Consider the following 14,165-nt stretch of genomic DNA (forward strand, 5'->3'; position numbering starts at 1 on the left):
AGAAAGGCCCTAGGTTCAATCCTCAGTATGAAAAAAAGACAAAAGTCTTTTAAATTTTGTTTTGGTACCAAGAATTGAACTTAGGACCTTGAGCTTGCCAAGAAGGCACCTGTGCCATTAAGCTATATATCTCAGGCCCCAAAAGTCTTTTAATAATTATAAATTTACAAAATCATTTTCCAAGGGCCGACCAGATAGCTCAGGGGACTAAAGCACCTGTTTAGGCAAAGCACAGTGGTCAGGGTTCACTCCACAGCGGGCCAGGCCAGCCCTGCCTCCGGGGCACGCTGAGACTTTGATTGAGACTGGGCACAGTGGCACATGCCTGTAATCCCAGGGTTTGGGAGGTTAAAAACAGGAGAATCACTATAAGTCCAATCTACATAGTGAGACCCTGTAGACACTGTACTAAATAATTTTCTTAAAAAAGTAAAAAAAAATGATGAATACAGTTTGGTTGGAAAAAAACAATGAATAAGAGAAATACATTGTATATCCTCTTATCTCAGAAAAACGAAAGGGAAAATGCAAAGAAAACATCATTTTCCTTTTAGGAAGTAACAATATAATTTAGTGCTCTACAACTGTCATGTGCTAAGAATGATGCTCAAAAATACCCATGACCTCTTAAACGTGATACCTGAAAGAAGTACATACGAGCTGAATGTGGCAGCACAGACCTATTATAATCCCAGTGCTCTGGGAGGCTGAGGCAGGAGGATAGGAACTTGGAACACAGCCTGGGCAATTAGCAAATTAACAAGACCCTGTCTCAAAATAAAAGAAGGGCTGGAGACATAGGTCAATGTGAAGGCCTCTGGTTTGATTTCCAGTACCAAAAAAAAATATTATATACGAGATTGAACATTTTAACCCCTGCCAAAACAGCCAAGTTTGTAGTAGAAGCAGCCAAAATTCCAGTATTTCATTGCTAGGACCTCAGAAAAGTAATTTAAATTGTTAGACAGAAAGAATACACAATACTTTATAGACAGATGACTGAACACTTATAATTGTAATTTTGTTTTACTTTTCGATTCTTTTGAAGCTAACAATACACAGTATACTAACTCTTGGTATTCTCTTATTATTCTTTATGAAACTTGACTTTTTGAGGGTGGCAACAACTGAGTACTTTCAGGTGTCTGAATCACAGAGATTATGAAATAGCTGTCAACATTCCTTCTCGTACAAAGCAAATAATCAGTAAAAGGAGAGAGCATGGGAGAATTCATCCAATAAGTGAATAAACATGGTCTAAGAATTGTAAATATATAATAGTTAATTGCTTAGATGCCTCCTCTGCGCATCTCACTTGATTATAGAACTGTGACTGTGTGCTTTTTTAGCAGGGTATTTTTGTATGACCACACTGGCAAGGGAACGCAGGCCTTGGACTGGACTTCCATGCGTGACAGCTTACCCACAGCATTGTAGAGAGGCTCTCCAGTCAACTTGTCCCAGACCACAGTGGTTTCCCTCTGGTTGCTGACACCGATAGCTTTAAAGAGAATGATAAACAGAAGGGAGGAGCAAATTAACTACAGTAGCACTTCAGGCAAAATAGCTCTCATCTTTTATTATTGGCACAACCAAGCATAATAGTTTAAAAAATTAGAACAACAATAAACAACAACAACAACAAAAAAGAAATAGAACATCTGTAGTGGTATTGATTATCCAGAGTGGTCCTGGACAGAACTGAACATAAAATGTCAAGTTTTGCTTTTTACTTCTCCATACTCTTTCCACTTTACTACCAGCACAGTGACAGGGAGCCAGGTCAACATCCAAAGGAAAGGTTTCTAGGACGCCTTAAGGAATGCAACAACTTTCTAGGTTTATACTAACCAATTTCTTATTCTGAGCAGACCAACAATCACCTCATTTATCTAACAACTGCTAGAAGAAATTTCCCTTCCCACATGTTTGTGTATATGCCTACATTTTTTTTTGGTGGAACCAGGGATTGAACTCAGGCCCTTGTGCTTGCCAGGGAAGCACTTATTCCACTGAGCCATATCCCTGGCCCCATGCCTACATTTTTAAGAAAATAACCACAGACAAAAATCCTTCATGCTGAGAAATTTTATATTACGAGGTTAAGAATTCAGCTTTATTATATTTTAATAACATGTCTTCAGTGCAGTTGCTTAGTTCACAGGTATCAGCATATATAGTTTAGTCAGGGTGAGAATCCTACCAATTAACTGCTAGTTTTAAAAACCTGCTGAACATTCTCAGGATCATTGCCTTCAACATCTTGTGCATATAAATGTATGGTTTTGCCCCTGTCATGTTTCCTAGCTTTCCTCCTTGCCCTCTCTTCGTTGTGTAATCCTTCAGTTCTTGCTTTCCTTTTAATTGCATTATACCTTTCTATTTTTATTTCTTTTGAGTTCTTACACTAGGGAAACTATACAATATTTACACGTGTGTCTGGTTTATTTCACTTATGAGTATATCTTCAAGTGGCATTCAATTCAACATAAAGGGTTCGAGTGTATCATTCTTTATAGCTGAGTAATACTCCATTGTGTAAAAATATCACATCTTTTTCAACCATTCCTCAGGTGATGGGCATCTTGGTTGTTTCCAAGAAATGGCTATCACAAATTGTGCTGCTATAAACACAGGTGCACATATATCACTATGATATGTTTTCAGTTCTTCTGGGAAAATTCCCAGTAGGGGGATAGCTGGTTTGAATGGGATTTCCAGTCCTAGTTTTTTAAGGAGTCTCCACACTGATTTCCATAATGGTCTACTGTAACATCCTGTAACTCAGTGATGTCACAAATTTTCTAAACAAGGAGATTATGGGGCCACAGAGGAAAGAGATCGATGATGTAGAGTGTGTATAAGGAGTCACATGGAGAGAAGACATTGCCTCAGGCTTTCACAGAGAGCACATTGGCCACGCAATGGCTGTGACTCATCCACATGGCTGACATTGACAAAGGGTCTACAAACTGCGGTACAGGGTTTCAGGGTGAATCCTGAGGGAATCTGACTGACCTTGTCACATACAAGTTACATTTCTCGTTATACAGGTCTTGCTCATCTTGGTCTTACCCATCCAGCAGAAAAGTATAAAAACGAGGAATAAAAAGTAAAGCCCTATTAATATGCTGAGCTGTAAAAGGCTCAAGTCAACAACTTCTGACATTGCCAGTCCTATAGATAACCCACTACTATTATGGACTACTGGACTATATTGGATTATTTTGCTGAATTCAGGCACCTACAATTTTTTTTCTGTGTGTGGAACTGGGGATTGAACTCAGGCCCTTGTGCTTGCCTGGGAAGCATTTATTCTACTGAGCCATCTCCCTGGTCCCAACCTACAATATTTAAATGGCAATGGAACATTCATCTCTGACAAAACTAAACAAAAAAAGGGGATATAAATATAGGACTATTTTTTATCTGTATATACAAAATAGGATAGATATACAGCTACTTTCTCTTAATTCAATGAGAAGAAAGATTTGTACTAATAGTGTTTGGGCAGGATATCATAGCTGCATCTTGTACTATGAAGAACCACTAAGACAACAATATGCAATGTATTCATTATTGAATCTGTCCTACTAATCGATTTTGAAACTGTCTCACTGCTATTTCTTTCTCAATAAAAGTAATAAAAAATATGTCATAACATAACATTTTGAATCAGGTATAAATATGTAATGACATTTAAAGTGACTTAGGTATTTAAATGTATAGTTATTATAAATAAATTAAAGCATACTGTTTAAATTAGATCAGTTTTGAATCAGTGAGATTTTTAGAATGAACTGGGAGCTCCTAAAAATGCCTAACCTTTGGTGAAAACCAATGTCTAACCTTTGGTTAAAACAATTCAACTTAAAATATTAAAAAAAAATTATGTGACCTGGAATGGATCTGTGCATTGGTATTTATTCCTAAAACTCCCAAGGTGATTTTAGTGTGTATCCTGGGTCGAACACACTAGGCTAAAGGATTGAGCTCTTCTAGAATTTAAGATTAGGATAGACCTTAAAGCCTATGTAAGCAACAACATGTTTTATCTTTCAAACTCTTCTAGACCTATCTGCAATGTTACCACCCAGAAAACACTTCCAGTAATAAGATGTTCACTTTCCCATTTCTGGCAGACCAAAGTCTACTGGACAATTTTAGTATTTAAAAAGTCCATGGGCTGTGAGTGGACTCTTATAATACAATTTTAGCCTAGTGGGTCCTGGGGTTTCATCTACAGCACTGCAAAAAAATTATTTTTCCTTGTAACTTCCAGCTACAAATCTTAGCTATATTCTTCAGAGATATAAAACATATGGTCAGTCTTGCCTACACGTGCCAATCTTTCTAAAACCCAAAGCAGCAATTTTGTTCAAGTTTTCCCTTCCACTGTCTTAGCTAAACTATGTGATTCCTTTCAACTGCCTCTGCTTCCATATGGCATGATTTAAATAAAGACTCTATCACAGCTTCTAGAATATGCCATTATCATTCATATCATTTCAACTATACACCTAGAACAAAATACAATACGCTAGCAATGTTCTGAGCAACACAAAACTGAGGATAGCCATGAGCTCCTTTGTTCTAATACCATCCATCCAATGCAGATACTCACTTTGACAATGATACAAAGATGACTGAAATTCTCCTCCAAGAAACAAGAGGTACTAAATAAAGAGAAGAGAGGCCAGGGAGATAGCTCAGTAGAATAAACTCTAGCCTGGCAAGTGTGAGGTCCTGAGTTCAATCCCCAGTACCGCAAAAAAAAGAAACAAAGAAAGTCTAGGTTATTTATAAACTAACACAAAATTGGGCACAGAAAGAAATAAAAGAGCCAGGCATGGTAGTGCATGCCTGTAATTTTATCACTCGGGAGGCTGAGGCAGGAAGATTTTTGCAAGTTCGAGACCAGCCTGAATGGCATAGTGAGATCCTACATCAAAAAGAATATAAATCAATCAATCAATCAATCAAGTGAAGGGTGGGGCTAGAAATCAATGGGACATGCTCCTATTGTGTAGTGACATGAGGTAAAGAGATCAGCAGCAGAGGTGGAAGGAGAAGCCCCCCACAACCAAGAAAGGCAGATTGTTGTTTCCCTTGTGACCAAAAAAAGAGCAGAGGTTCACGACAGGAAGTGAAGGCATTAAGGTCCCAAAACCTCTGCTTTCCCATGAAGTACTACTAGGCAAGGCTATTTGCTAAAATAGGACCATGCAAAAGTAAGATGGAGAGTTTGGGGAAGAAGCCAGCACAGTAGCACACTTTGCAATCTAGGAGGATAACAAGTTCAAGGCCAGTCTGAGCAACTTAGACAGAACCTGTCTCAAAAGAAAGGGGATGGAGCCTGGGGAGATAGAATAAGTGCTTGCCTGGCAAGTGCAGGGTCCTGAGTTCAATCCCCAGTACCACCAAAAAAGAAAAAAGAAAAGGAAAAGAAAAACAAGAAAGGGGAGGAAATGGGGAATTAGCACTTAGACTCTGAAGCCAGACAGTCAGGATTCAAACTCCAATTATGATTCTATCTTGTTCTATCTCCTACAAAATGGAGAGAATACATGTTCCCATCTACTGGGTTACAGCGATGAGTATTAAAACACGTGCCTGGCAGATAGGAAGTACTTACTACATGCTACCTACTGCTACTGCCATTATAATTTTGCTGTCATAGTTGAGGTACAAGAAATTGAACCCAGGTCCTTCATGCTGGCCAGCATCCCAAGCCCTTTTTTGTTCTGAGACAGGGCCTTGCTAAGTTACTACATTGCCCAGGCTGGGCTCTAACTTAAGGTCCTTCTGTCTAGGCCTCCCAGCCTCCCAAGAGTGCTGAGATTACGGGCATTAACCACCATACCCAGCTTGTCACTTTTATTCATTTTTCCCCATAATTTTATTGAGAAACAAATAGCAATGAGACAGTTTCAAACCAAACTGGTAGGATAGTTTCAATAATTAACACATTGCATGCATTCTTCCTAGCAGTTATTTGCTGTACAAGATGCTGACATGATACCCTATTTACAAACACCATTAGAACAAATCTCTCTATTCATTAAGACAATGTAACTATATATCTATCCTAACCATTTTGAATACACAGATACAAAATGGACATTCACCTGTATCCCTTTTTGTTTAGTTCTGTTATTTGAATATTATAGGTGTGTGAACTAAGCAAAATATTCTAAAAGAGTCCAGTAGCCCATAATTGTATTGGGTCTTTCACTTCACTGCAATGTCAGAAATTGTTGACCTGAGTCCCCTATAGCTCAACATATTTCACTGACCTTATCAGACCCAAAAGCTACAACTCTTGTTGCGCAGGTCTTGCTTTATCTTGGTCTTAACCATCCAGCAGAAAAGCATAAAAACAAAGTACAACAAGTAAAGCCATGTTGTCACTTTTATTATTGTGCGGTGTGAAGTACCAGTTGCAGAGAATGGGATTAAGCTGAGCAAGACACAGAAAGTAACTCAGTAATGGGTTCCTACTTTGGAGAATTATGAATGTAATACAACTTGGAGGTGACAACTTTACAAGGTGGAACCACAACGAATTCATGGTCAATGAAAGTCTCCTTACCACATTCATTTTCCTGTAAGCCAGCTGGCTGCTCCTTGAGTCACAATCCTTACTTCACTATTTTATACCCATCCTCTACCTTTCCTTACTATTTCTTCTGATTAGGATTCAGAATAGTATCTGGACCTATTTTTACCTGAGTCTTAGGTCATGAGTTCCTCCTTTATCTTTGTTCCATTTCTTCCTGGCAAGTAAAATTGCTTTTCTTGCAGATAATCAAAGTCCAATGAAATAGCTTCTCTGGATTCTCTCCCCACCACAGATGGCTTGAACACAGTCCCCCCGCCCAGGGCCCACAGGTTTTATGCACTGCATCTGAGCTTTTCCCACGTTCTAACCTCTTGTTATTTTCTCTAAAATCCTTTAGGTTTTTTAAGAGTAACTTTGGTGACTCTTAATCTCAGCACACACGCCATTCTTAAATGATCCTAATTTTATTTTTTTCTCAGAATAGCAGATTTAGGTTTTATAATTCCCTACCATAGTTCGTATGCACTGTTTAGAGATGTTGCATATGACCTGCATGAAAGATAACTTTTTTTGGCCTCAAAGCCTTTCACCTGCAGATATAACCACTAACATTTATAGCAATGTGTTCCTTACATCTAGCAGATTCATTTTTTTAGGGATGTTTTTCTCTACAGTGAGTCAGCAGTAAAACTGAACTAGTTAAAAGCTAACATCCAAACATTAAATGCTAAATTTAACTAAATGTTTAAATTTAACTAAATTATAAAAAGTTAAATCCCATGGAGGCCAGGGAGATGGCTCAGTAGAATAAGCGCTTCCCTGGAAAGCCTAAGGGCCTGAGTTCAATCCCTGGTTCTGCAAAAAAAAAAAAGTTAAATCCCAGTTAAGAAAATATACTTAGAAAATAAGCCTTTGATAATACTTCAAGATATTAATAATTGTTATTTTGGTAGAATTATGAATGATAAGAATCTTTCTCAGGGCCGGGCAGATAGCTCAGTAGAATAAGTGCTTGCCTGGCAAGCACAAGGGCCTGAGTTCAATCCCCAGTTCTGAAAAAAAAAAAAAAGAATCTTTCTCTTGGAGGGTTACTAGGAATCTAACTCAGGACCTTTAGCCAGGCTGGTGCTTGTGCCACTGAGCTATATGCTCAGCCCTGTGAGGTATTTTTCTTTAACCATTAAGCTCCATCCTCAGCCCTTTAGAAACATGTATTTTAAAATGTATTTATCTGTTAAGCTAGATCTTTCTGAACTGTACCTGCTCGCCTTGAACTTGCAATCCTCTGGTCTCTACTGTCTGCATCACTGGAATTACAGGCATAGGCAACTGAGCCTCGCACATGAATCCTTTTTACAAAATAAAATCAGGTATAGGGTTGTAGCTATGGGTGAAGGGTGCTGGTCTAGTGTGTACAAGCCCCGGGGTTTGAACTCCAGTACTGAAATAAATAACTAAATTTGCAAGCAAGTAAGTAAATAAATGGAAGACATTTTTGACCAAAAAACCTAACAGAGTAAAATAACAACTTTAGAGGAAAGATCTCTAGCTACCATAAGGACTATGCGGGCAGGGGCACAGAGCTTTGTAAGCCATCAGAAACTATAAAGATGCATATTTGACAGTTGCAGGGCTGGGGGTGCCCTGCAACTGTCAAATATGCATCTTTATAGTTTCTGTAGGAGAGCATCTGCCTAGTACATACAAAGCCCTAAGTTCAATTACAGCGCCATGAACTAATTCCTAGCAGGTTTCCACACAAGGTACCAGTGCTACTGGAATGGTTATTTTGGAGGGTGAGGTGACTTGCTGAAGTTCTTCAAAGTCTGAGTCCAAGAGGTAACAGAAATGAGTGTGCATGTCAGGTAGGGTGGCACATTAAAGGAACGCCTGTGAGTTTTCATGAGCGCATGTGTACTCCTAGGGATTGAACCCTGGCCTTCACACTGAGTTACATACATCCACAGACTTTTTTATTTCTTTTTTTAATTTTGAGAGGGCTGGTGAGATGGCTCAGTGGTCTAAAGCACCTACTTAGAACAAGCTAAGCTAAGCAAAGCACAGGGACTGCAGTTCAATCCCCCAGCACCACATGCCAGCCAGCCCCGCCCCCTGGTGGGCTGAGCTGGCCACACACACACAAAATGAAAATAAATAAATAAATAAAAATTTAAAAAAAAAAAAAATTTTGAGACAAGGTCTCACTATGTTACCAAGTTGTCCTGGCTGAGCTAGAACTTGTTTTGGCGTCAGCCTCCCAAAGTACTGCTATTACAGGTAAACATTCTCATGTCTGGTGGTTTTTCTTTTCTCCAGTAGTTAAAATAATTGCTTTAGACACAAGAACACTTAATTCTTGAGGATTTTTCTGGTCTTACCTTTCACACTGTTGAGGTTATATTTTGCTTTTATCACTTGAAAGAAATTGAATGAAAGCATATCATATTCTAGTGACAGTACATAATTCCTTACATTCTGTGACAGGCAAATAGAACCTCTTGACTCAAGTCAAGAAGGAAAAAAAAACAGCCCACTTACTTACTTTGCGATAGAATTACTAGTGATTTTTAATTTGAAAGTCATTGCTCTTAGCAACCTGAAATCAGTGAACTTTCTGACAGACAAGGATGACTAAAACAGATAAATTAAGGGCCAGGTGTGGTGGGGCATGTTTGTTATCCCAGCACTCAAGAGGCTGAGGCAAGAGGATCATTTCAAGTTGAAGACCAACCTACACTACAAAGTGAGCTCAACACCAGCCTGGACTACATAGCCTGACCCTGTCTCAAAAAGACAAAAAAAAAAGGAATATGTGAAAGAAATACAACCAGATATGATAAACTCTGTTCATGATTATCAGGTTAAAACAATGAATGACAGCACTCTTCAGCTGGCAAAACTAATTTACTTGTCACACAGAAAATACCAAATGGAAGTAGTTTGTGCAATTATCACCAGTGTGGCTCAGGGTAAAAAATGAGGGGGGGAAACTGTGCTATAATTTGTCCACTACTAACCAGCTGCAGGACCTTCGCTAAGTCCCCTGCTCTCACTGCAGCCAGAGGGAATGGTTCTGGGTGAAGAAAGATCCTTTATAACTTTGACAGACTGTGCTCTACATAGGTAGGAAAAAGCTTGGCTTTTGGCAATGGCAGTTCATTAACTGATCAGGGAAAATAATCAGCACCACTGCTTTGTATACAGAGATGATTGTGAAAGGGGTGGGGATGTGGCTCAGTGGTACAGTGAGGATGTGCCTTATATGGACACAGCCCCGGGTTCAATCCCCAGCACCACAAAAAGAGGTGCTTCTGGAACATTCTCATCCTTGGCCACTGGCTAGGAGTTGTACAGAAGGATGCAATTGGTCACTGCAGCTCAGATATGGGTTTCACACTGGTCAAATACAGAAGAATGTAAAGAAGTATGCATTCAGTTCTCACAGACTGGTTACCATAAGTGCAAGACAAGCCCCTTGTGCAGTTGTGTGCCATCTTCACATGTACCACAAAACCCAGTAATAACAGGTTAGTACCAACGTGAGACTAGCAGGTCAATATGTTATAGCTTACCTTACCTGTAAGGAAGGCAGAACAACACTGATGCCACCACGATCAATCACACTGAAGTAGATTTGGAACATGAGTTTAAACTCCATGGATTACACAGGTGTTTGATAGTAACCACTTCAAGAAGAATATGTTACTGAATGCTTGTTACATGTTTACACTGTTTAGATCTTGAGAGCTACAAGAACAGCTCAAAGAAATGACCCACAGAGCTTGGCACGGTGGTACACATCTATAATCTAAGTACCCTGGGAGCTAAGGTAGAAGGACTAGTCCAACCTGGGCAGCTTAGTTACTTAGTAAGACCCTGTCTCAAAATTAGAAACAAACAAACAAAAGAAAGAAAAAAAATGGCTGGAGGTTCGATCACCAGGTGTGCCATGCAGGCCTCGGCCTTGCCCCTGGGGCTTGCTGAGAGAGCAATTGAGCCTGGGCATGATGGTATGTGCCTGTAATCCCAGCTCTTGGGAGCTGTAAACAGGTGGATCACTATGAGTCTGGTCTAGCAATGATACCCTGACCTTGCTGTAGACCCTTCCCTAAAAACACACAAAAAAAGAAAAAAGAAACAAAAAACAGAAAGGGCTGGAGGCATAGCTCAATATGAAGGTTCTGGGTTCAATCTCCAGTACTTTGAAAAGAGGAGGGTAAGGGGGGGAGAAGGAGGAAGAGGAGGAGAAGAAGAACAAACCAAGAGAAGAGAAAGAAGGAGGAAGGGAGGGAGGGGAGAAGAAAGGAAGAATAGCAACCACTTTGATATACAGCACATCTAAACTTGGGTGACTACAACTTTAAGAGGTTTAAAGCACTTAAGATGTAGAGAAGAAAACAGCACAACTAATATATGCATGACTTTACAAAAACGTTTATAAAATACCAAATTTCTCCTAGGTGTTTCTCTTAAAATCTTTTTTTTTTTTTGGTACGGGGAATCAAACTCACAACCTCCCATTTATGAGGCAGGTGCTGTGCCACTGAGCTACACCCCCACCTGCCTCTGAAAACCTGTAAGAACTTTAGTAACTACACTATTGGCACAACTATCCATTTATCCACCGTTATTCCCCTACTTGACCTTCAGCTGCATGGCTCTATTCATGCTCTACTGTATCCCAGCACACCTATCATACAAAAGGGATTCTGTGGACTTGCTGAATGAGTATGTGTGGTCTTCTTTTTGAAGGGGCTTTTATCTTTACAAACAGAAGAAAGTCCTAGGAGTGACAAGTTTCAAGCAACCTGATATGGATCAGGGCACCACCATCTAGTGCTACTTCTCTATGTACTATCAAACTGAGGAAGAAACAGTAGGCTTGTAATCCCAACACCTAGAAGGCTGAGGCAGGAGAATCACCAGGAACTAATAAAAGCCAGCCTGGGGGCCTGCCCTTTAGCTCAGTTCTTTAAGTGGCTGCTTCAACAAAGCAGTCAGGCTCAGGTTGCTGTGGTTCGATCCCCACAACTCAAGCCAGCCAAACCTGCACTGAAGGCATTCGGAGCAAAAAAAAAAAATCCTTCTGCTTTTTTTATATATACAGATACACATATTTTGTAGATAAAAGTTACTTTAATGAAAAAAATATATAAAAAATAAAAGCCAGCCTGGTCTGTATAGTGAGACCCCACCTCAAAAAAAAAAAGTAGCAAATTTAAATGTAGACAGATATTCTATTAAAACTACTAAAAATTCAGAGAGATCATACACTGTCAAATGATTATTTTACAGAAAACTTACAAGTGAAGTTCCTAGATTTAAAGTAACCCTCCCCTGTGATGCTAAGACCTAAACTCCTATGGAGCTGTGGCTGGAAAGGCCTCACTCACTTTTGTGTTTTCAGTTTCTACATAAATCCCTACTATCCACTCTCATACCTCAAACTTTTCTCCACTTTTTGGGGTTTTTTTGGTATGTCTTTGGTACAGGGTCTCACTACACAGCTAGGACTCATAGTGATCCTCCTGTTTTCAGCCTCACCAGTGCTGGGATTTCAAGTGTGCACCACCATGACCGGACTAGGTGGCCGGCTCAGCATGCGTTGGGGCGTGGCCCGTGAGGCATGTGGTGCCGGGGATCAACCCTGGTCCCTGTGCTCACCTAAGCAGGCACTTAGTCCACTGGGCTATCTCACCAGCCCTTTTTACACCATTTTTTGAGACACGGTCTCACTATGTAGTTGAGGCTGGCCTTGAACTCAGTGATTCTCAGGCTCCCTAGCCTGGGATATAGGTATGTGTCGGCATGCCTGGCACCTTCAACCTCCTTTTACTGTCCTTTTGCCATGTTGGCCTCCCTGACTCGGGAATGTCTCAAGCTTTTTCTTACCACACTATTACCTGCAGATAGTTACGTGGCTATCCCTGCTTTGGCTTTGCATATGCAAACACTATTCCCTCTGAACAGTTACATGTCTATCCCTACTTTGGCCTTGTAAAGCTCATTAAGTGTCACCTCCTCAAGAAATCCTTCCTCAGAAACCCAATCTGAAATAAGCCCTTCTGAGCACGCACCATATTATCACTTGATTTTTATGTTCTGCAAGGAACGTACAAGTATATAAAACTAGCCTCTATTCAGCTGCTTCATTCTACTCACCCTCACCCCCACCACAATGAAAGCTCCATGAAAACAGGAAGCTGATCTTCCTGTCTAATGTATACTCAAGCTCACACAGGAATGGCTGGCATAAGCACTCATTATGAGTTGCAATAATCAATGAGTTTGGTTGAGTCATATCACATAAATAAAACATTCTATTAAAATACCTTTTATGTTGGAAATATCAATATTGAGCTGTCCAAGTTTCTCACATGTTTTCTCAATGCACTCATAGACAGACTGCAGAATCTCCTTGGGGTCTTGTTCCACCCATCTTTAACAAAAGAATGTATTTGGTTAGTCTACAAGACAGCAATACAAATATAATTTATTTCTATGCAAATATTACCTTCTGATTGTGTGGCTGGTGCATAAATTAAGGAAAATTAGATAAGCAAAGCCTATCTATACCTCACATTGTAAAGAAAAGGATTCAATAAAATCTTTTCCTTATGTTTTTATATGCAATAATCAATTATTTTTGAAGAAAGTCACTGCCGTGCTGGCCCGGCCCCTGAGGCACACTAAGAAGACAATTGAGACTGGGTGTGGTGGTGTATGTCTGTAATCCCAGCTCTTGGGAGGCTGCAAACAGGTGAATCACAAGGAGTCCAATCTAGTAGCGAGACCCTGAAAACCCTGTATACCCTTCCCTAAAATATAAGAGAAAAAAAGAAAGTCACTAACAACAGGCCATAAACAGCAAATAGTCTACCTACTTTTAAATTATTTTTTTCAAGACTAAGAAGAAAAGATACCAGCACCTCAATTATAGTGAAATCCATGGATCTAGAGTCCATAATATGCTAAGTTTTTTTTGTTTTGTTTTGTTTTTGTGGAATCAGGGATTGAACTCAGGCCCATGCACTTGCCAGGGAAGCTCTTATTCCACTGAGCCATCTCCCCGGCCCCAATATGCTAAGTTTTAACAAATGTAGATATTCATCTAATCACCTCAGCCAAGACAAAAACGGTTCTTTCACTCCACAAGGTTCTTTCATGCACCTTTCAAGCTAATCATATAATTCCCTTTTTATTTCTATCACCCCACATTAGTTTAGCCTATTCATGAATTTCAGATCAATGGAGCTACACAATATGTACTTGTTTGCATTTTTTTCACTATTATATCAATATGATTTATCCATGCTGCAAGTATCAGCTTACTTTTTTTGCAAATGCTGAATAATATTTCATTGTCATCCACCCTACTGATGATAGACATTTGGGACTAGGGTGAATAAAGTGACTATAAATATTCATGGGTAAATCTTTCTATGGATACATCCTTTCATTTTTTACGAATTCCCTGAGGGCTGAGGAGATGGCTCAGTGGAATAACCGCTTCCCTGGCAAACACAAGGGCCTAAATTCAATCCCCGGTTCCAGCAAATAAATAAATAAATAATTCCCTGAGAAGGGTCGGCCAGATAGCTCA

The 14,165-nt window shown here is 39.7% G+C and overlaps 1 protein-coding gene across 1 annotated transcript in view; it reads right to left on the reverse strand.

Annotated features, from left to right (window-relative positions):
• Window positions 1–14,165, reverse strand: part of Gk (glycerol kinase) — an 89,880-nt gene that overhangs the window by 62,569 nt on the left and 13,146 nt on the right. The window contains exons 3-4 of the mRNA XM_023715408.1: window positions 12,895–13,001; window positions 1,424–1,501 (exon numbers count right to left, since the gene is read on the reverse strand). Coding sequence (XP_023571176.1) covers window positions 1,424–1,501; window positions 12,895–13,001 — 185 coding nt within the window. The remainder of the gene's footprint in view (window positions 1–1,423; window positions 1,502–12,894; window positions 13,002–14,165) is intronic.

This window comes from Octodon degus, unplaced genomic scaffold (genome assembly GCF_000260255.1).
Source record: "Octodon degus isolate 3935 unplaced genomic scaffold, OctDeg1.0 scaffold00041, whole genome shotgun sequence".
Classification (NCBI taxonomy): domain Eukaryota; kingdom Metazoa; phylum Chordata; class Mammalia; order Rodentia; family Octodontidae; genus Octodon; species Octodon degus.